This window comes from Apteryx rowi, unplaced genomic scaffold (genome assembly GCF_003343035.1).
Source record: "Apteryx rowi isolate R43461 unplaced genomic scaffold, aptRow1 scaffold_651, whole genome shotgun sequence".
NCBI classification, from domain to species: Eukaryota; Metazoa; Chordata; class Aves; order Apterygiformes; family Apterygidae; genus Apteryx; species Apteryx rowi.
In genome coordinates, this window is record NW_020450929.1 from 37,402 (window position 1) to 56,968 (window position 19,567).

Consider the following 19,567-nt stretch of genomic DNA (forward strand, 5'->3'; position numbering starts at 1 on the left):
CCCCGGGCACCGGCACCGGTACCGCCTCCTCCCCCGGCTCCCACACCTCCCGCCGCACCGGCGCCACCCCGGGCACCGGCACCGGCACCGGCGCCGCCTCCCTCGGCACCGGCACCTCCCTCGGCACCGGCACCTCCCTCGGCACCAGCACCGGCACCACCTCGGGCACCGGCACCGACACCGGCACTGGCACCCCCGGCCCCGGCACTGCTCACGGGGCCCCGCTCGGCACCGGCACCGGCACCGGCACCGCCTCCCGCGGCACCACAACGGCACCAGCACCGGCACCACCTCGGGCCCCGGCACCAGCACCGCCTCCCCCGGCCCCAGCACCTCCCTCGGCACCGGCACCGGCACCGGCACCGGCACCGGCACCGCCTCCCCCGGCCCCAGCACTGCTCATGGAGCCCCGCTCAGCACCAGCACCAGCATCGGCACCGGCACCGGCACCGGCACCGGCACCGCACCGGGCCACGCTGGCACCGCGAGAACCTGCCGCGCCACGCCAGGTCAGGGCAGCGGCGGCCACCCCGGGGACGCCCCGCCATCACCCGTTAGCCACCCGCCGTGGCACCCACCTCGCCCGGTCCCCGCCGTGCCGTCCTCCTGACACCCACGTTTCACCGCAGGGCCACCCGCCTTGTCCCCCCCCCCCCCGGCCATGGGCCACTCCCTCCGGCGGGCGTGGGGACATCTGGGGACACGTGGGGACACTTGGGGACACGTGGGGACACGTGGGGCCAGCCCTGGCCCCCAGTTCCCACAGCCAGGAGCGGGGCCACCCCGGGGACAGAAGCCCCCCGGCCCCCTGGTGTGCAGTGTCACCGCCCCGGGCTGTCCACAGCGGGGCCACCAGCCCGGGGACGGACCGCGCTGCGGGCGGAGGAGCCGCAGCCTCCCTGCTTTGGGCTCAAATCCAGCACTTTGGGGCTCGGGGCTGGAGGCAGCGTCAGGCCCATGCGGCAGGAGTGGAAAGGTAGTGGCACGGGGAGCCAGGAGGCTTTGGGTCCCTGTCCCCATCCCGGCTGGTCCCCATCCCGGCACGGAGGTGTGAAGCCAGCTCGGTTGCGCCTTGGTGCGAGGACGCGGGGTGAACATGGGGTCCCCCGTGCCGGCGGGTGCTGAGCTGCTGGGAAGCAGGGACAGGGATGGGAACAGGAATGGGGATGGGGACAGGGACGGGGATGGAGATGCGGATGGGGACAGGGACAGGGACAGAGATAGGGATGGGGACGGGGACAGGGACAGGGATGGAGATGGGAATAGGGATGGAGACAGGGACAGGGATGGGGACAGGTATGGGGACGGGGATGGGGATGGGGCTGGGACACGTGTCCCCACCGCGCTGCTCTCCCGGTGCCCGTGGCTGGCGCCGGACAGGGTGGCCCCGCAGGGACCCGCGCACCCCTTACCTTTCGGTGCGGCCGCGGCTCGCAGACCCCGCGCCCGCCGCCGTCCTGCAGCTCGCTGCGGAAACACTTCCCGAGGTATAAATAAAATTCCCTCCTCCTCCAGCACAGAAATCTCCTTGTTTGCCGAAGCAGATTTGCAGCCAGGAGGCCAGAAAACACCATTAAAAGAGACTTTTCATGGAAAACCCTTCCCCCGGCGGCTGGCTCCGAGGCCGGGCAGGCAGAGCCCGGCGGCCGCGTTGGTGAGCAGGGCTGGCACCGGGGCTGGTGGCCGCGCGAGGGGGAGCCGCCGCCACCGCCGCCGCCGCCGCCGCAAGGACACTGCGCTGCCGGCACGCGCGGCCCCAGCGGGGACGGGGCTGAGCCCGGCACGGGGACGTCCCCGAGCCCTGCGGCGCGGCAGGGGGCTCAGCCCCGGGCGGCACGTTTGCCCCGGCAGGACCCCCCGCGTGGCCCGGCCCCTCGTGCGGACGGTGCCGAGCAGCAACGGGGCTGGGCGCAGAAATGCCGCGCCGTGTCCCCCGGGACGGGCTCCAAGTGCCCAACTTGGCGGGGGGCTCAGCCTGTGCCACCACTCCGGGACGCTCCTTGCCCGTCCCCGTCCCCATCCCGGCAGCCCCCACGCAGCAGCGCGCTGGGAGGGGACACGGGCGGCGGGGCCACCTCTGCCCCCGGGTCCCTTCAGGGGCCCGTCCTGCACCCCAGGGATCCCGCCGTGCCCGAGGCACCGTCTCCAAGCCAGGGACCCCGCCAGGCTCCACCTCCCGCCACCCAGGGCCAGGGCTGACACCCAAATTGACCCAAAACCTGGGAGTGTTTCCCCCTCGCCCAGCGCCCACTGCTGCCCCCTGAGCGAGAGGGACCGGCCGGACCCAGCGTGACTCCCGAGAGGGTGACGCACGCACACGCACACGCCGCTGCGGAGCTTTTCTTTTTAATCCGGCCTCGGCCATGCGGGCGGAGGCTCTGGGCCGCGGCGGCAGCCAGGCGCTGGGCTCCATCCTGCTACGGCAGCACCACGATCCTCTTGCGCAGGGTCTGCGGGGGGAAGAGCTCCCTCCTCACGGCCTCGTCCAGCTCCTCCAGCGCCAGCTGGGCGTGCAGCACGGCGGCCCCGTCGCGCTCGGCCGCCGCCACGTGCTTCAGCAGCCGGTACAGGTCCCGCAGCACGTCCCGGAGCACCTGGCGAGCGAGCGGAGAGGCCGCGGTCAGCCTGGACGGCGCCCCGGCCAGCGCCTGGACGCTGCGGCCGGCACAGCCTGAGTCACCCGCGAGCCCCGGCCTGCCGCCCTGTGCCTCAGTTTCCCCCACTTGCAGCAGCAGCAGCTACAGCAGGAGGCTCTTCCCACCCTGCAGCCCCCGAGCGCCCGGCTCCCCAAGCACCCCAGCCCCAGGCACGTGTCTTGGGGATGCAGGGATATCAGCTCCGGGTGCATCCCAGGAATGTGGGGAGATCAGCTCCGGGTGCATCCCAGGAATGCAGGGAGATCAGCTCCGGGGCTGGGGCACGAAGCAGGAAGGGGAATGGGATGAAGCACCGAAGGCATTGGCACGCCATGGCACGGGGAGCAGCATGGGGAGCCAAGAGCTGTGTCCGGACCCCACGGAGCCCTTCCTGCTCTGCTCCTGTGGGAGCTGCCTGCTCCATCCGTCGAGCCGCCCTGGTTCCCTGCTGGCTGCCGGGCTCTCGGCATCCCCGGCAGCGCGGGGCCAATCCCTGAGGTGTGCCGCGCCGCACGGCCCTGCTCCGGGGATTCCCATGGGAACAGCCCGTTTCCTTCCCAGGAACAGAGCCCCAGCGCACCCATTGCTAGGAAGCAGGGAGGAAAGCCGGGAAGCCAGAGCCCTCGGGAAACGGGTCATTTCCAAGTCAAAACATTTAGGACGAGGCCCCGCAGCGAGCTGGCAGCTTTCCGCAGCTTGGCACTGCCACCCGCCTCTGGCATTCCCGGCACCTGCACGGAGGCTCCGGCCATGCCACGAGCTGGGGACATGCCACACGGCCGGGGAAGGACAGAGCAAATCAGTGATGCAAAAACATCGCCGTGCCCTGCGCCCGCATCCTCATGGCCCCCGTACGGGCCCCGGTGCCGGGCAGGGCCCCGCTGCAGGGATGCGCGTGCCGCAAGCGCGGGATGTGGGCTGCCCACGCCAGGCAGGAGGCACCGTGGTGCTGGGCGTCCCCGGAGCACCAGGCCCCGCGGCGGCGAGGTGGGCGCTGCTCCCATGCCGCGCCGTGCCGGCTCCACGCCGCCGGCGCCGGGATAAGAGGGCAGGCGCGCCTCTGCCGCGCGGAGGAACGGGGCCGGCCGTGCACGGCTGGGGACGGGTTCCTGCACCGCCACGAACGGGGCCCGGCCCTTCCCGGCAGCCAGGCGCTCGGAAGAGCAGAGCTCCAGGGAGGAGGAACCGAGAGCCAGGGAAGGGCCGAGGAGCTGGAACAGCACCGGGGGAAACCCGGTCTGCAATGGAAATGCAGCTCACTGAAGAGTGACGGTGCCGAGCCGGCAAAGCCAGAAGGTGACGCAAGGCCGGACAGACCCACTCGCCCCGGACAAGGGCTCCGGGGGGGTGCGGAGCCGATTCCTGCCGAAGCTGTAAAGTGAGGGATGTTCGGATGCTTCCGATCGGAGAAGGGGAAACAGAACCTCTGCGAGGGCGCGGTGCTGGGCCCCTGTGTGCAGACGGCCGCCGGGCTCTGCAGGGGCTCGCGGGGAAGCCGCGGAGCCGGAGAAGGAGCAGCGCCCACGGCCGCCGTCGCCCTGCCGCCGCGCCGCAGCAGGGGCCGAGCGCCGCAGGAGCCAGGCGCGGCGGGAGGAACGAGCGCGAGCACGGCGAGCCCAAACGCGGGAAGGCAGCACAGGTGGGATCCTTCCAGGAGGAAACGCTACGGGAAGAGCAAGAGGCAGCGCTGCGGGAGAGGGGACAGCCCAGGCGGCAAGCGCTTCCCTACTCATATCCCAGGTTTCCTTCCGCTCCCCTGAGGTCCTTCTCTGCGTGCCGGGGCCAACACCAGCGCTGCTGCCGGCTGAGCCACCGCGCAGAGACGCCGTCACTGCCCGAGCGCGAGCCCGGTGCTGCCCCGGCCCCCGGCATCTCCTTGCAGCACCGAGCCTGCTGCTGGCCGGGGTGCGGGACAAGGATGTGAGCGGCTCCGGGAGTAGCCGGGGAGGATCCGCCGCTCCCGTGCCTCAGCCAGCCGAGGCTGCGCACGGCCTCCCGCTGCGACGGACAGCTCGCAGGCGCTGCAGCGGGAATCACAGCGCACAGCGGCGCTCGAGCCGGGCCCAGGGCAGCGTGGGCAGCGTGCGCCTGCAGCTTCTCCGGCAATCACAGCTCCGCGAATTTTCTACCGCACCTGCGGGGCGGCTGCTGTGCGAGCTGCTCCGCACACCGGAATGTGGCGGCGGCGGCAGGACGCGGTGCTCGCCGGCCAGCTCACCCGCAAGGGCGCCGCCGGCCATCCTGGCAAGGAAACGGACCCCATCGGGGAGGAGAGGAAGGGAGGCGGCGCGGGGACCCACCTCGGTGCCCTTCTCGCTGAGCCCCCGCAGCAGCAGCACCACCACGTGAACGGCAGCTCTTCGCACCTCCGCCTCGGGGTCCGTCTTGGCTATGGCTGTCAGGCAGGAGGTCACCTGCGAGGGCAAGGGGCAGCGTGAGCGCGTGCAACGTCCCCCCTCCGGAGAGGGCCGGGCAGCCCTCCGGCACCGGGATTCCCGCTGGCCGCAAAGCTGGCGCTGGGCCTGCAGGGACCGGGACGGGCTCTGCTCAGGGCACGGCCACGACGGGCAGCTGCAGAGCTCGGCGGCGATGAGCAGCACCTCGAGGAAGTCACTTCCCCAGCAGCATTAAGCACAGGGAGTTTCTCCAAGGCAGGAGGCGAGCGGTGCGCTGAGCTCCACTTGCTCCAGCGCAGGGAGCTGCAGCATCAACCTGCCTGCCCAGGCGCTTAGAAACCTGCCGCGGGAACCGGACCCTCGCGCAGATGGGATCCTGCATTTCCCTGTGACGCTGCAGGGCACTGACACGAGGGGATTCACTTCTGGTGCCCAGAACGGGCAGCACAAACCTCAGTTCACCTCAGGATTAACGATATCAGTGTTTCTGCAGGACCAGCAGCATTCAAAATCATGCTACATGGGTGGTTTGGAAGCAAGCGAAACCCGGAGGACGGCAACTTCCTCCAGCGGTCTGCAATGTCCGAGCCTGGGATAATCCCTTTGGAAAGGAAAGCAGCTCCGGTCTCTCGCCAAAGCCCAGCCTGCCCTTCGCAGCGGGCGAGCGAGTCCTGGCCGAGCACTGCGGCACGCCGCTGCGTATCGCGCAGTGTCCTTAGAGCCCGCTGGGAAGCCCTGCCGCCGGAGAGGCAGTGCCCTGGGACAGCATGGACCAGCCCGGCTGCTCACCCGCCGCCGGGAGCTGAGCGCCGCAGAGCACCTTCCACTGGGCTGGAGCTACGCAGCCGTCTTTGAAAGATTTAAGAAAAGCAGGCAGAGTTAAAGGAGCCTAATCAAATAGGCAGTGACAGCAGGGAGAATTAGAAGAGCTAGCGCGTTCCCGAAATAGCTGCATGTGTGGTGCATTGGCATCTCATCAAATGCTGTCATTACCCAATTGATGCGTGAGCAGCAGCAAAGGGAACCCAGGAGCAGCCGCCCGAGTCCCACGTTCATTATGTCTTTTGACTTCCTTCCAGGAAGGCGCCCTGCCAGCTGCCTGCGCTCCGGCCGCGCCGTGCCGCGCTGCACCGCGCCGTGCTGGCGGCTGCTGCTGACCCCGCCGCCTCCGACCGCACCAGGGCATTTGCGAGCTGGGCACAGGCAGGCTCCCCGAGCTGCGGGAGCCGCCGCGGGGCTCGGCACGGCGTCCCGGCTCCCACCGGCTGGACTGAGAGGGAAACGGGGCCGCTTGCGGGCCTGCGACTCCGCAGCGCTCGCTGGCTCTGCTCTTACGCCAACCGCGCTCGGCAGCACGACCGCTGCGCTCCTCGCTGTTCTGCCGCGTCTGCCCCCGCGCCGCGGAGCAGAGCCGCCACATCCCTCGTGCCCAGCGCGCCCGGCACCGGCCCCTTCTCCCTCCGCGTGCTCAGACCCCCGGCGCGTCTCCCCCAGCAGCCCGGCAGCTGCCCCCCGCGCCTCCTCCTCCAGCCGCGCGCGGGGGCAATCGCGGCGTGCGTTTTGGAGCTGTTCGCGCCCAGCTGGCTCCTCCGGCTCTGGGCTGCGGGACGCCCCAGCGCAGCGCTCTTGCGGCAAGGCAAGGCGGGCACCGCTGCTCCCCGGGAGCAGCAACGGGACGCTGGTGAGCTCCGTTAAAGGGGAGGAGGTGCCTGTGGCAGGTACAAAACGTGCCTCGAAGGTCTGTGCTCCAGCGAAATGATTATGGGTGGAGCAGATGCCGCCGCGTTTCCTTAGGGCTATCTACCAATCCCCAGCACAGGAGACGTTATTTCACTGTCTATAAAGCTTTCAGCGCTAAACCTGGGGCTAAATTTTCCCAAGTGTTTGCTTCAGACTGAATGACTTTTTTGCTTTACAATACCAGCAAATATCATTCTGTCGTTTCCCAGGATAAGTTATTAAAAAATAGGCTATTTCACCCACCTAGAAGTGAGAGCGTCTAATGAGCCCGCAATCAGATGACAAACTGCCCTCGTTAATAAAAGGCGGTCCCTGAGCTCCCAGCCCAGCTGCCTTCCAGGGCTCCCATCCTCACCGTCCGCCGGGACGCCGCACGCGCTTCCGGGCATGCGGGGCTGCAGGATGCTCGGCTGAGCGTCCGCTCGCACCATCGGCCCCTGCAGGCCCTCGGCTCTCGCGCGGAGCGGGGCAATGGCACTCGCATTTCATCCCCACCCCGGCAGCAACTACGAGCGAGGGGAACGATACCTCCTGGACCACAGAGCCCAGCTGGAAGCCGAGCCGCTGGCACAGCTCCCCCAGGTTGGAGAGGCTGCTGGCGCGCAGCGTGCTGTCCGGGTCCCGCGAGCCCCGTAGGAAGGCGTGGATCAGGGCGTCTCCGTGCTTGCAGACCATGTCCCCTGCAAGAGGAAGAAGAGGCGCGGGTCAGCGCACGGCTCCGGGCTTGCAGAGCAGCCGGCCGCGAGGCCGGGAGCAGCCTGCGTGGGCAGGGAGGAATCCCCCAAGCCCCCGTCCCCGGGGTGGGGCTTGCTCCTCCGCAGCCTTTAAGAGCTGCCGCGCGCCAGGCGAAGCCCAGCTGGCGGTGGCGGCTGCCGCACGGCTCCCAGCTCGAGCTGCCCTCGCCCCGCGCACAGGCTGCAGGAGCGTGACGGCCTCGCGCCCTCCGCACCGCTGCCCCTGCCCCTGCCTTGCACCGGGGTTAAGCCACAAGTGTATCCTTAACGGTGCCCTGCTGCGATACGCGGCACGAGGGCTCAGCTTTCCAGCTGCAAGCCCGCAGGTCCCTGAGCAAACCCGGCACCACGGCGTGGATCAGCCGCGTTTTATGCCTCCCGGAGCAAAGACCTTTGTCTGCGTCTGCTCAGTGCATCACATTTCCCTTCAGTCTTCTGCCGAGCCTTTCAAACAGATGATGTACTACAAATATAACGATCAATAAAAATTATGTGTGAAGGCCCAAATTCTCAGATAGTTCAGCTGTACAAAACCCACACCCAATTAGCACATGCAAACACTGTGGATGTGTGAGCCAGCTAATTAGGTATACGTGTGCGCACAGTCAGTGACCTGCATGCACAATTACCCAACGCAAAAGGACACTCGGAGGTGCGTTCTTGCATGAGCTGAAAAGCCAGCCACAAACCTTCCCAAATGCGTAGACACCTTTTTGCAAGGACGGTTCCCATATAACAGGGGTTGCTCCCACAAAGGTTAATTTGGAGAGATGTTCGCATGGGATGAATGAAGGAAAGAAAGCCCTAGCTATCTTGCAAGCACTTTAGGGGCTCCTATGAGCCCAGCGTTTTCCCTGGTCTCCCAGTGGCCTCTGAGCTCCACAAACTCCTCCAGCGTTGTTGCTCTGCACTGGAAGGTGTCCGAGGAGATGGTGGGCGCTGCCCAGAGGCGCCACGGGAGGAGGAAGCAGAAATAAGCCCTGCAGATGGTGGGATCCCATCAAGCTTTCTCCTTCTGGCATGAGATGTGGGCAGGTTGGCCAGGAGGAGACAGAAGAGGAAGGTCCATGACCATGGTGGGGCGTTGGATGGAGGAGTATGAATCAAAGGGCAATCGAGGGACGCAGCGTGAACCTCCACGCTGCGCGGAGGAGCCAGGAGAGGGAGTGCAGCCTGGTGCCCGCGTGGGCTCGTGGCTGCTGCCGGGGCCGAGACCACCGGCCCTGTGCTGCCTGCGGCAGCGGGACGGGGCCAAGGAGCCCAAATATTTAACGAGATAGCCAAAAGCTGGGCGAAGAGAAGGCAAGGCTGCAGGGCTTCTCCGCAGTGCGGGAGCCCAGGCGCCGCGGCGATGCCAAGGACTGTGACGCTCGTTCATGAGTGCAGTCTGCTCTGGGCTCGTGCCTTCGGGAGTCGGTATTAAGGCAGCTGAAGCAGATGCTCGGAAGTTCAAGTCGCAGAAAGAGCGCAGAGCATCTACCTTCCTCGCAGGGAACAAGGCAAATGCTTCCTGATTGAGAAACGTCTCCCTTGACACACTTGGAGCAGACTTAACACTTCCATCATGAAAGCCGACTGGAATGACGCAAATTTGTCAGGAGCCCTTGGAGACGGGAAGAGCTTCTCCCTCCCCTGCCCCGGTGGGACGGTGGCTCCGGAGCAGCACGGTGCTGTCCCGTGGACCCACCCGCTCCCCGTCCCCAGCACCAGCAGCGTCGGCTTACGGAGGCGGCTCGCTGCTGTCCTCCTCCCAGCCCCTGAGCGGATCCCGACTCGTCCTCAGCTCTGCTGCGGGTGCCGGCAGCAGGAGCGCGGGTACGGGGAGGCCGGCAGAGGCGCGGGGCTGCACGCGGCCCCGGTGGTGGGGCACAGGCCGGACCCCCGCCCTGCCCGCGTGGGTGCCGGGGCTGGGACACGGCGGGGCGAGCGGCCCCGCTCCGGCGCAGGAGGAAGGCAGCGAGCCAGGTTTCGCTTCTCCGCGCACACCGTTCCTGTAAAGCCCCAGGGCTCCCGCGCTTCCCAATCCAAGGCCGCTGCTCGACCTGCAGCACCCAAGGGCAGTTTCCAACATGAGCCACGGAGTGTAAGCCAGGAACCCCAGCCCTGCTGTGCAAATAACCCGGGATCAGGTGCCCCCGGAAAGCACAGAGGTGCCTTCTGCCCAAAGGGCCGGTCCAGTCCCCCGCGCGGAGGCAGGGCCCCAAGGCAGCGCGTCCCGCTGCCTCCTTCCGCGCGAGCCAAGCGGCCCCACGGCGCCTGGAGCGTCACCGAGCCGCGGCCGCGGATGAAGCAGGGCTGCAGCGCAGGCGGCTGCTGCAAGGGCGTCCCCCACTCTTCCTGCACGGTTGGCGGCCTCGCACCACGAGCCCTGCGCTCCGGAGATGCCCCAGCGGGAGTCCGGGACGGGGCAGCAAGGCACCTCGCTGGCGCTGAGCAGCCACCCGTGCTCGATGAAATCACAGCCATAAATTTGGGACGGTTATACAATATCCTGCTGAAGATAACGATCAACCGAGTGGACTTTTATGGGCTATCCGGCCTCCTGCTCCAGCCTCGGCGTAAAACAATTTAACCTCTATCACCGAGCTCATTTTTCTCCCATTTTCAGAGCAGCGGAGTCGGAGGAACGGTCCCCGCTCACCTCCCGGGGCCGAGCGGGCGGTGCGGCTTCTCCTCCGCGCCGGGCGCTCTCAGCACGTACCGCGGCACGGAGCAGCCTTGGTGCCGCAGCAGGCGCCGGTCCTGACGGGGCTTGCGAGGGCGGCCGCCGCGGCACCGCGCTTCCGCCGGCCTGCCGCAACCGCAGCTCCGGTCTGCGCACGCCGAGGGCCGCGTTCCTGCCTCCCCCGCCGCCGTCGTCTGCAGCAGGAGCGCGCACGCGCTGGGCACGGCGAACGGTTGCACCCGTGCCTGGGAAACGGGACAGACCCAGCGGGCAGGGAACACGTTCTCCCGGCGACAGCCCGGGGGCAGGAGGTGCCTAGGGCAGGAGCCGCTCCCGGCCCGGGAGCAGCCGCTCCGTCCGCCCGTCCCCCGCGAACCGCAATCGCTCGGGATCACGGCTGCCGACGCAGCCGCAGCTCAGCGCCCGGGCCGATCCCGCGCAGAGAGCTCGTTATTCGCACCACGGTCGCTCCTGGCGCCTCATTCGCAAACCAGGAGCTGCCAGCGCCGGCAGCCAAAGCGCCCGTCCTCCGCAGGGCGCGGGGCCCAGGCGGCAGCGCCAAGGTGCGGGGACAGCCGGGGCTACGGAGCCTCCTCCTGCTGCCGGCGCCGCCGAGGTCCCACGGCACGAGCGGGGACAGCGGGTAGCCAGGGGGCAGCCGCCTCCGGAGGGACGCGGCCGGCACCGCCGAGGTCCCACGGCATGAGCGAGAGGTGGCAGCAGCCCAAATCACGGCAGCCTTCCTTTACGGAGCAGAGCGTTTCTGGAAGCACCGGATACTTTCTTCGTCTTGAATATTGTAGCTTTGCAACAGAAAGAAAACTGAGCGCAGCTTGTTCTATAAATACCCAGGCAAGCGAGGACAGGCCGCGCGAGGGCCTCGGGACTGCTCGGGGGGGGAGCGCAGCCGGCGGAGGCTCGCTCGCTCGCCGCGCGCGTGCCCACGTGCCCCAACGCCTTGCCGGCAGATCCCGGGCACGGCGGATCCCGCAGGGCCCCACCGCGACGGTCCTTCCCTGGAGGGGGCTCCTCCGGGGCGGCGCAGGCCCCCCGAGCCCAGGGACACGGAGCTGGGCATGGACGAGGTGGCTCAGACGCCAGCCCGCGGTCGCCTCCGCTTGCTGCGGGAACGCCAGACCCGGCCGTGCCTCTCCACGGCCCCTTCCCAAGGGATTTCAGTTACGCACGACGGAGCCCTTCTCTAGGGAAAGCAAGCACATAGGGGCTGGGACCAACCCAGCCACGCATCCGCTTTTCCACTCATATAACCCGTGCAATCTTCCATAGGTTTCTCTTCACGCTGCCGTATAGGGCCTGAACCCCTGGCTGACGCCTTGTCCGAGGATTTCCCTATCTCCAGAGCCAGCTCCCACCTTCCTGGCCGGGCAGAGTCACCGCCGCAGCCCAGGCTTTGGGAGGCGAGAGGAGAAAGGCAGGAGTTTGGAGGCTCCCGGCTACCGAAGAGCAGGATCAAGCCCCGACACCCACCGCAGCACAATTACGTTATTATCTTGAAAGGCCGGGCTCCGCGCCAGCTGCCGCTCGCGCCGGGGAGCCGGGGCCGGGGCCCACAGCTTGGAAGGAGGCTGGAGAAACCCAACCCGGAGAAGGTGCCGCGCAGAGGGGCTGGGGGCGGCGAGGGCTCCGAGTGCAAACGCCGCTCGCGGGGCTCCCCGGGCCGGGGGCGAGGGAGGCCGCGAAGAGCAGCGATGCTGACGGTGACCGGCCAGCCGGGCACGAGGGGCGCAGGGAAACGCAGCCGCCGATCCGTAACGACCACGTAATCTCCGCGCACAGAGAAGATGCAGCCTAGGCGACGGCACGGGAAGACGCGGAGGCCGGCTCGAGGGCGCCAGCACGGCTCGCGGACGCTACCGAAAGCAGGGGAAGAGCCGCTGCGGCAGCCGTGCCTGCAAGGAGAGGCTGGGGAGCAACGCTCGCCGAACGTTTGCTCTCAAACCTCGGGGGAACGGGGAGGCCTTGGGCAGGCTGCACGGTCTGCAGGGCAGAGACCTCCTGCAGCAAGCAGAAACGCCTGCGCTGTCCCTCGAGCGCAGGGAACAGTCGTGGCGAGAGGGAAGCGGGATTTCATACGTTCGGAACAAAGCAGGAGCTGCCGATGGTCAGGGAAAACCCACATCCGCCGCCTGCCCCGGGGGAGCTGCAGGAGCAATTCCCAACGCCGCGAGCGCGGGGAGGCCGAGCAGGGCTGCCGGCGCCTCCAGCACCCAGCGCTTGCAGTTGCTCTGAGCCGCATCCTGCAGCGTGGTTTCCCAAGGGTCAACAACAGCCGGCTGCTCGGGCGGCATCAAAGCGCTCGCGCTGCAGGTACCCGCGGGCCGGCCCGCGCCGGCGGTAGCGGGAAACCCAAGTCCCGCTGCTGCGGAGCACCCTGGCCGGAGGGGAGGACCGCAGCCGCAGGCAGGCGCTCCAGGAGCTGCTGTTTCAGTCATTTTCCGCACTGGGCAGACACGTGCATGCAGATGTTCTCTCATCTGGAACAGCTGGTGGTTTAGCACGGAGATAAGTTTAATATACCTCGAGTACAATAAAAGCTAGAGGCATCGAGCCAGGGAGCTGCTGTCACCTCCGCAGGTCCTGCTGTTGGCAGGGCGCCAGCCACCAGGGCCAGCAAGCGTCCAGCTTGACCACAGACGTCTCCAAGCACACGCAAACCCAGCGCGCAGGAGCGGTTCCCCAAATGGAGGCTTTCTTTTCCTTTCTTTTCTCTTCTTTTTTTGAAGTAGGACTCCAGGGCATACAGTCACCGTCCTGCCCAAACAAGCTGCACCGCTTCGGTCCCGAGCAGCCGGGAAGCACTGGGCAATGCAACAAAGTCCTGCGGCGCGGCCTGCACCCGGCGGAAAGCAGGTGGGCACCTCCGGAGCGCCGCGACGGGAGGCGAAGCAGGGAGGCTCAGGGCGCAGTACATCCCCCACACACATCAAAAACGCAGAACGCTTTGTTGTGTTCCAGGGAAAGGCGGGCGTAGTCTTAGGACATGACCGTTACGGTTAAAAACAGATAGCGTTTCTCTGTGCAAAGGTCGGGCAAGTCTCACCTTGCCGCCCTCCGAGACCTGGTGCCCCAAGAGGAAAGGGCAGCCTGAAGCTGCAGCAGACCAGTGGCCCCGAGAGCGGAGAAAGCAACCGGGAGGGTCAGTGCGCCGAGGGGACCGGGCCCAGCACCAGGGGACCGGGGCGGGGGGCCTTGCTTTGGGGTCAGTGCTAGTTACGCTCTGCACCACTGAAGTCCAAGTGAGAAAAATCTTGAACCCCAAGGCAGAGCGAGTGTGCATGTGTATGCACGTGTGTCTGTGCGTGCAAGCGTGTGCACGCGCGTGTGTCGGGGAAGATCGGCTGCTCTGCAGCCTGCGGGAGCAAAGCGGACCCCGCACCACTGCAGCACCCCGTGCCGCCGGCACCCAGGCCCTTCCCAGGGCTGTGCACGGAGCGAGCCCGGCTCTGCCTCGGGAGCAGCCCGCCACCAGCGCGCAGCCAGGCGACAGGGCCGGGGGAAGGTCGCCTCCTTCCTGCCTCTTCCGCGGCATGCTCCGAGCGCTTGCTCTGTTCAGCTTAGCCTCGGCGGGGGGAGAAACACAATGCGGTTGAAGACATGTCCCAACAGCCGCTGCCGGAAAGACCTTGTCCAACTTTCATTCTCCAGCCCTGCATGTCCAGGCACTTCCCAGCAACCTCTCAACCCGGAGCGCTCTGCGGATGTTAACGGCAGGGCGGCCGCGTCGTTCGGCACCAGGCTTCCTCCAGCCGCAGGACCTCGCTCCCCGGCTACGCGGAGACGTGTTGAGGCACTCGTGGGTGGTGGGGAGGGAGGGAGAGGGATCGCTGCTCTGGGACCACCTCCCTCTGCGGGCAGGGCTAGGTGGGAAAGGCCCCCAGTGGACACGCACGGTCTTTTCAGGTTGCAGGTGACTGGGGTTTTCCAGAGAATCACGGACCTTTGTGCAATGTTTTCAGTGCCCCTGGCTACAGGCTGTTTTTCTCAGTGATGTTTCCTGGCCCCACCGCGCGCAGGCTGCAAGCCAGGGCATCACCAAACCCAGCGCTGCTCACGCAGCACAAAGCCATGGGCGAGTTTTCCCTGCGGCTTCACCCTGGCCACGGTGGGTTCAAGCATACGGGTTTGATCGCATCTAATCGTGCTCCCTAACGACATCCTTCCTCAACAGGCAGAGCGGGAACCCACAGCCCAGCAGAGCCTAGACTTCAGCTGGCCTCTGCCTTTGAAGCAGAGGGAGCCCAGGGGAGCGAGGAGCTGCTCCGCTGCGTCGGCCTCGCCAGTGCGCTCAGTCCCGGCCAGCCCAGCGCACCCCAGCGCGCTTTAATCCCCGCAGAGCCGAAAGCACAGAGCAGTAAACGCCTGCTGCTCTGCTCCCTACAGAGCTGGGACCCCGAGCGCCGCGGTGCCTCCGCGGGAGCCGCGGGCCGGGCAGCAGCGTGGGCCGGCTGTGCCCTTCCGGACGCCCGCCGCGGCCGCAGACTCACCCAGCGCCCGGGTCACGCGCATCAGCACTTCCCCCAGCTTCATCCTGGTCGCCGCGGCCTCCGCCGTGCCCTGTGCAGGGCTCCCGTACTGGGCCAGCAGCACCGGCAGGATTTGCTCCGGGTACTCGTTGGACAGCAGGGCAACACCTGGAGGTCAGAGTGAAAAGAAAATAGGTGTCAACCTCGGACGTACGGCAGGGATGGCACGTACCAGCCATGCTTGCTGGAAGAAAAATGGGAATAAGGCAAGGATGGGCAGGACGGAAGAGCAGAGCGCCCTACTGGTACATCTAAACCTCGAGAACCAGCCAAACAGTTTGCAGAAAACAAGTTTTGGGGAGTTTTCCAGTTTATTACCTTTATTCCTGCTGAGCCTCCCTCTGCTTCACCCCCAAATAGAGCCAGGCCCCCTTCGGCAACACGGCTCCCACCCAGCCGTAGCCCAAAGCCATCGCTCCACTTCCCACACCAGTAAAGCACTCCCAGCATCCAGCCCACCGGGCAATCGCAGGCGAAGCTGCGGAGCGGGTTGGGGTGGGAAAACTGGTCTCACGACTGCGAAATGCAACCCCCCCCCCCTTCCCACCCGGCTCTGTTAATGACTGATCGGAGCTGTAAAGGGGCCTGGCTCCCAGCGGAGCGTGCCGCCGCCAGGAATTGCTCCTGGCGATCGTTAAGCGCCCGGGTTGCTCCCCCAGCCTTTGTGCAGCGGATGTAGCTGTCAGCCACACATCTCCCAACCACTGCTTCGGGGCAGCGGCGGACACGCACCAGGGCTCCGGAGAAGGGAGGGAGCGCAGAGACGGAGATCTTCCAGAGATTAGGAGTGGCAGGTTGTGGAAAAAGCCTCCTTGTTTGCACAAGGCAATGTCAGTTAATAGTTTGGGGGATTTTAACAGCCTTCGTTGGCACCGGCGTTTCAGCCGCGCGCCGGCGTGTTTGCAGGGCTCCCCAGACAGCCCGTCTCGGTGCCCCGGGTATCCCGCGCTGCGCTCCGGCCTCGGGGCAGGCAGGGCGGCAGGTCCGCAGCATCTGCACCCAGCCGTTGCCACCAGCCGCGGCCGGAGACACGTGGCCGCCGTCCCCGCCGAGCATGGGGCTCGCCTCCTCCGCGGAGCCGGGGAAGCGCTGTGCGAGGCGCAACGAAACGGGGCAGGAGCGCAGGGCAGCAGTGAGGGGAAGGAAGGGATGCTGCCGAAAACAGGCTGCAAAGAGGAAGAAGAACGGCACTTAGGCAGCGCCCGCTGCGGGCTGGGGACAAGGGAGGTCCCCATCTCCTGCCCAGTGGGGACGGCTGGAGGCCAGGGCATGGAGGAGCAGGAGGAGCCCTTCCTTTCCAGCCCACCGGCTATGTTTAATCCCTCCGTGCCGTCTTTTCCTTAAACAATCCTCAAACAACACTCTCGCAGAGCGAGGCACCTGGAGCATCGCAGTCGTGCTCAGGACCACCAGCCGCAGCCTTTGCAAAGGAAGGACAAGCCCCGCTGCAAAAACGCCCGAGAGCAGCTCGGAGACGCTGAGATCCTGCAGACGGTACCGGGGGGGTTCATCTGCTCGCCAGCCTCTCGCGCCACGGAAACCCTAACCAAGGAGATGGGGAAATTTTGGCGTTTTGCATCACGATCTGACTCCAGCATCCAGAGCTTAGAGACAGACCCAGAGTCCCAGGTCTCGGCGCGCACGCGGAGGTGACGATGCTGGGCCTGACGGCATCCGCTCAGCAGCATGGCTCGCGGCACGGGTTGGGCCCGGCGCGGCACGAACAAGAGCAGGTCCCGCACGCCGTGGCCAGTGACCCTGCCCAGTGCTGGGCCCCCGTGCTGGCCTGGCCTGAGCTCCACGGACAAGGCCAGGACTGGAACTCCAAACGAGGCAGGAGGAAAAAAGGGAAACACCGGAACTTCATGCAGGAAAACTCAAGGACTCAAACACGCAAGGACTCAAAATTCATTATAAAGCAACACAGTGATTTCCAGGAAAGAGGGTTAATGGTGCAGCAAAGGGCACACGGCCAAGCTTGGGAAATCAAGGCACCCGCGGCTGGACAGCGCTCCAAACCCGGCGGGAATTCAGCGGAGTTGCATGAAGGGCAGCCCATGCCCTTCGACTCACTGTTTCCCAATCTATTTATTATCTGCTTTGGACTGGAAACCTCCAGGCTCTGCGGCCTCCTCTCCCGCGCCTGCTCCTGCGCCAGCCCTCCTGCCGGCTGCCCCGCTCCGCTCCGCTGCAGGGTCCCGCGTGCACCGAATCGCACGCTGCCTCGCTTCAGCCTCACTCCCAAAGCCACGGTGCCACGTGGCTCCTCTCTGTTCTGCACCAGCTACAACGGGAAGGCCGATGACATTGGAGAGGGATTTTTTTTTTTTTTTTTTTTTTTGGAAAACAGTCCGTGCGCTGTTTCCCTTCGCCCTGTAGCCTTTGCTTCGCTTCCTTAATGTGGCATCCGCAGACACGCAACAGAAATCAGCAGTCTCCTACCGCCCACGTGACACGAAACTCAGGGTCGGCATCAGCGCTGCTGGGCGCCGTGGGACAGCGCTCGCCCGGGCAGAAGGTCACCGGGCTGCAACGGAGGGGACACGGCGAGCAGCAAAGGCCAGGACAGCAGGGTCCGGCAGGCAGGCTGGAGCTGCACCAGGCTGCAGGGCACCGGAGGCACCGGGCAAAGCCTCGCCTCGCAGCGCCCGCTCGGCCAGGAGCGGGAGCTTTTTTCCGCTCTTGGGGTTTGCAACCGGCTTCTTTATCCAACCTGCCCTGGTACTGCTCGCGTGGGGACATGACAGCATGGCTGGAGCAGCCGGGCACAGCTCTCCCCAGTGCTCCGGGGGAAAGAGGAGCCTGCGGCAGAGCTGGAGCACGCAGCTCCGGGAACGGCTCCCCGGCTGCCCTCGCCCGCGGGCTCCTTCACAGCACACAAGAGTCCCCTTTTCCTCTGCTTCCTTCTTCCCCTTATCATCGTTCGCTCAGCGTCGCCGAGGTCCAGCCGGCAGATAAACCCGGCTGAAAATTAATTCCGCGCAAGCCGAGGGAGTCTTATCCTGCCTCGTTACTAAAACGGATCACGTAGCCCCTCTGCGCAAACCTCCGAGCAAAGCCAGAGCACTAAGGTAGCCTAGCGCGGCAGCAAGTTGGATGCCAATTTGAAAGATAAATAATTTAACAGTTGGCAGCAGGTGTCTGCTAATTAGTGCTAGTTAATATTCATTGACCTAGCATCTACTTAACACGGCAGACGTCACGTGCTGCAAGGCGCTTCCACGGAAAGCACCGGTTGGGCGCAGCTTCTGGGCAACCCGCTAATTCCCGCAAGCGGAGCGCAGGCGCAATCCCCGAGCATCAGCGAGGTCTCGGCTCTGCTCCCCCCTTGCAGCCAGGCAGGCCGCGGCGCTGAGCGCCCGAGGCCGCGGAGCGCCCTGCCGAGACGGCACCGGGGACAGAGCTCCGGAGCCACGAGCGCTGCAAGGAGGCAGCGAAGCCGGCGGTGCGCCCGTGGCACCGTCCCGCGTGAGCGGCGCTCCGAGCTCCCTCCTGCATCCCAGATTCCACGGGCTGCAGCTCCGCCGGTGCAGGCTTGGCTCTGCCTCAAACGCCGCGTCTTGAGCCAGCGGCGAGGCCTGGAAACGAGGCGGCTCCGGCCGCCTTCACCTTCAGCCCGGCCAGGCGGTCACCAGTGAGCGCCCAGCGCAGGTTACGGCCGCCAGCCCGGGCAGATGCCGGGGGCAAGGACCTCCGGCACCGTCCTTGCCCGAGCCCGGCTTCGTTTCCCAACGGCACCGGGAGGAAAGCCCTTCCCGCAGAGCTGCCCTCGGCCCGCAGCCGCGCTCGGCATGGCACAGCTCGGCACGGGGAGGCCGCCAGCGCGGCGCGCGCCCCATGACTCAACGCCGCAAGCAACTGTGTCAGGGTTAATCAGAACGGCACCCGCGCTGCTACACGACGGCAGCTGCACGCACCGCATTAATCACCCGGGGAACATCTAAGCGCGTATTTATATTTCACCTGCAGGGCAAGGACAAACCCAGCGCGCTCAAGACCGTACAGGCAGGGAGAGGAAGGTATATTGATAAAGCTTGTTTCCCAGCTGGGTTTGAAGGTTACCGCTCAGCCGCATCGGTTACGAGAAACAGGACGGTGTTTCCTCGCCGCTCTGCCCCGACCCGGCGAGCCTCCGCCGGCGGCCCCAGCTCCAACGCCCCGGGGAGGTCCACACTCCCCCAGCGCCGCCACCTCCGGCTCGGCCGCCCGGGTGCTTCCCGACGGCTCCGCTTGCGCTTCAGGTCCCAGCAACGGCTCCCTCCCAAACCGCCTCCGCGACTGCCCGCGCGGAAGCCAGCGACCTGCAGGAGCAGCCTATGGTGCAAGACGCCCGAGTTGCGCAGGGCGACGGGATGCACCTGCGTGCAAATCGCTGCCGTCAGCGCGGCTCCCCAGCGCTAAAACGCAGGCGGGAGGGATCGCAACATGCAGGAGCAGGTAAGCGCTGAAGTGCTTCTAGGGAACCCACGTGAGCGGGCCGAACTCGGTGCCCCCAACCTGCTCCGCAGCCACGGGACGGGGCAACTGCCCGGCCTCGCACGCTGTGACCCAGCAGCGACGGAGGGGAACCCTGTTCTTTTGCAAGACCATCGCTTTCCCCCCCGCTGTGTCCACCTCCTCCCGTCCGCGCAGCCGGGAACGCCGCCACGGGCAGCAGCCCCAGCTGCTCATTCCCAGCCCCGGGCGTCCCTTCACCTTTGCAGGTACGGCAGCTCGGGATGGACTGGGAAGCTGACCCGGAGAAGCCGCGCCGACACTGACGCCAGCGTCCCTGCAGCCGGGGCTGCTCCCGCGCACGGCCGGCATCATCCCCCGCGGGATGTGGCTCCCCTGCCGGGCAGGGACGGCTACG

At 66.6% G+C, this 19,567-nt stretch overlaps 2 protein-coding genes across 2 annotated transcripts in view; both read right to left on the reverse strand.

Annotated features, from left to right (window-relative positions):
* The window catches only part of HAS3 (hyaluronan synthase 3), a 4,731-nt gene extending 3,019 nt beyond the window's left edge, over positions 1-1,712 (reverse strand). The window contains exon 1 of the mRNA XM_026084834.1: positions 1,413-1,712. Within this exon, the coding sequence (XP_025940619.1) occupies positions 1,413-1,574 (162 nt within the window). The 5' untranslated portion in view covers positions 1,575-1,712. The remainder of the gene's footprint in view (positions 1-1,412) is intronic.
* A 175-nt stretch (positions 1,713-1,887) lies between these two features.
* TANGO6 (transport and golgi organization 6 homolog) overlaps positions 1,888-19,567 on the reverse strand; it is a 42,270-nt gene continuing 24,590 nt past the window's right edge. Inside the window, exons 15-18 of the mRNA XM_026084835.1 lie at positions 14,677-14,823; positions 7,301-7,452; positions 4,937-5,050; positions 1,888-2,594 (exon numbers count right to left, since the gene is read on the reverse strand). Of these exons, the coding sequence (XP_025940620.1) occupies positions 2,418-2,594; positions 4,937-5,050; positions 7,301-7,452; positions 14,677-14,823 (590 nt within the window). The 3' untranslated portion in view covers positions 1,888-2,417. The remainder of the gene's footprint in view (positions 2,595-4,936; positions 5,051-7,300; positions 7,453-14,676; positions 14,824-19,567) is intronic.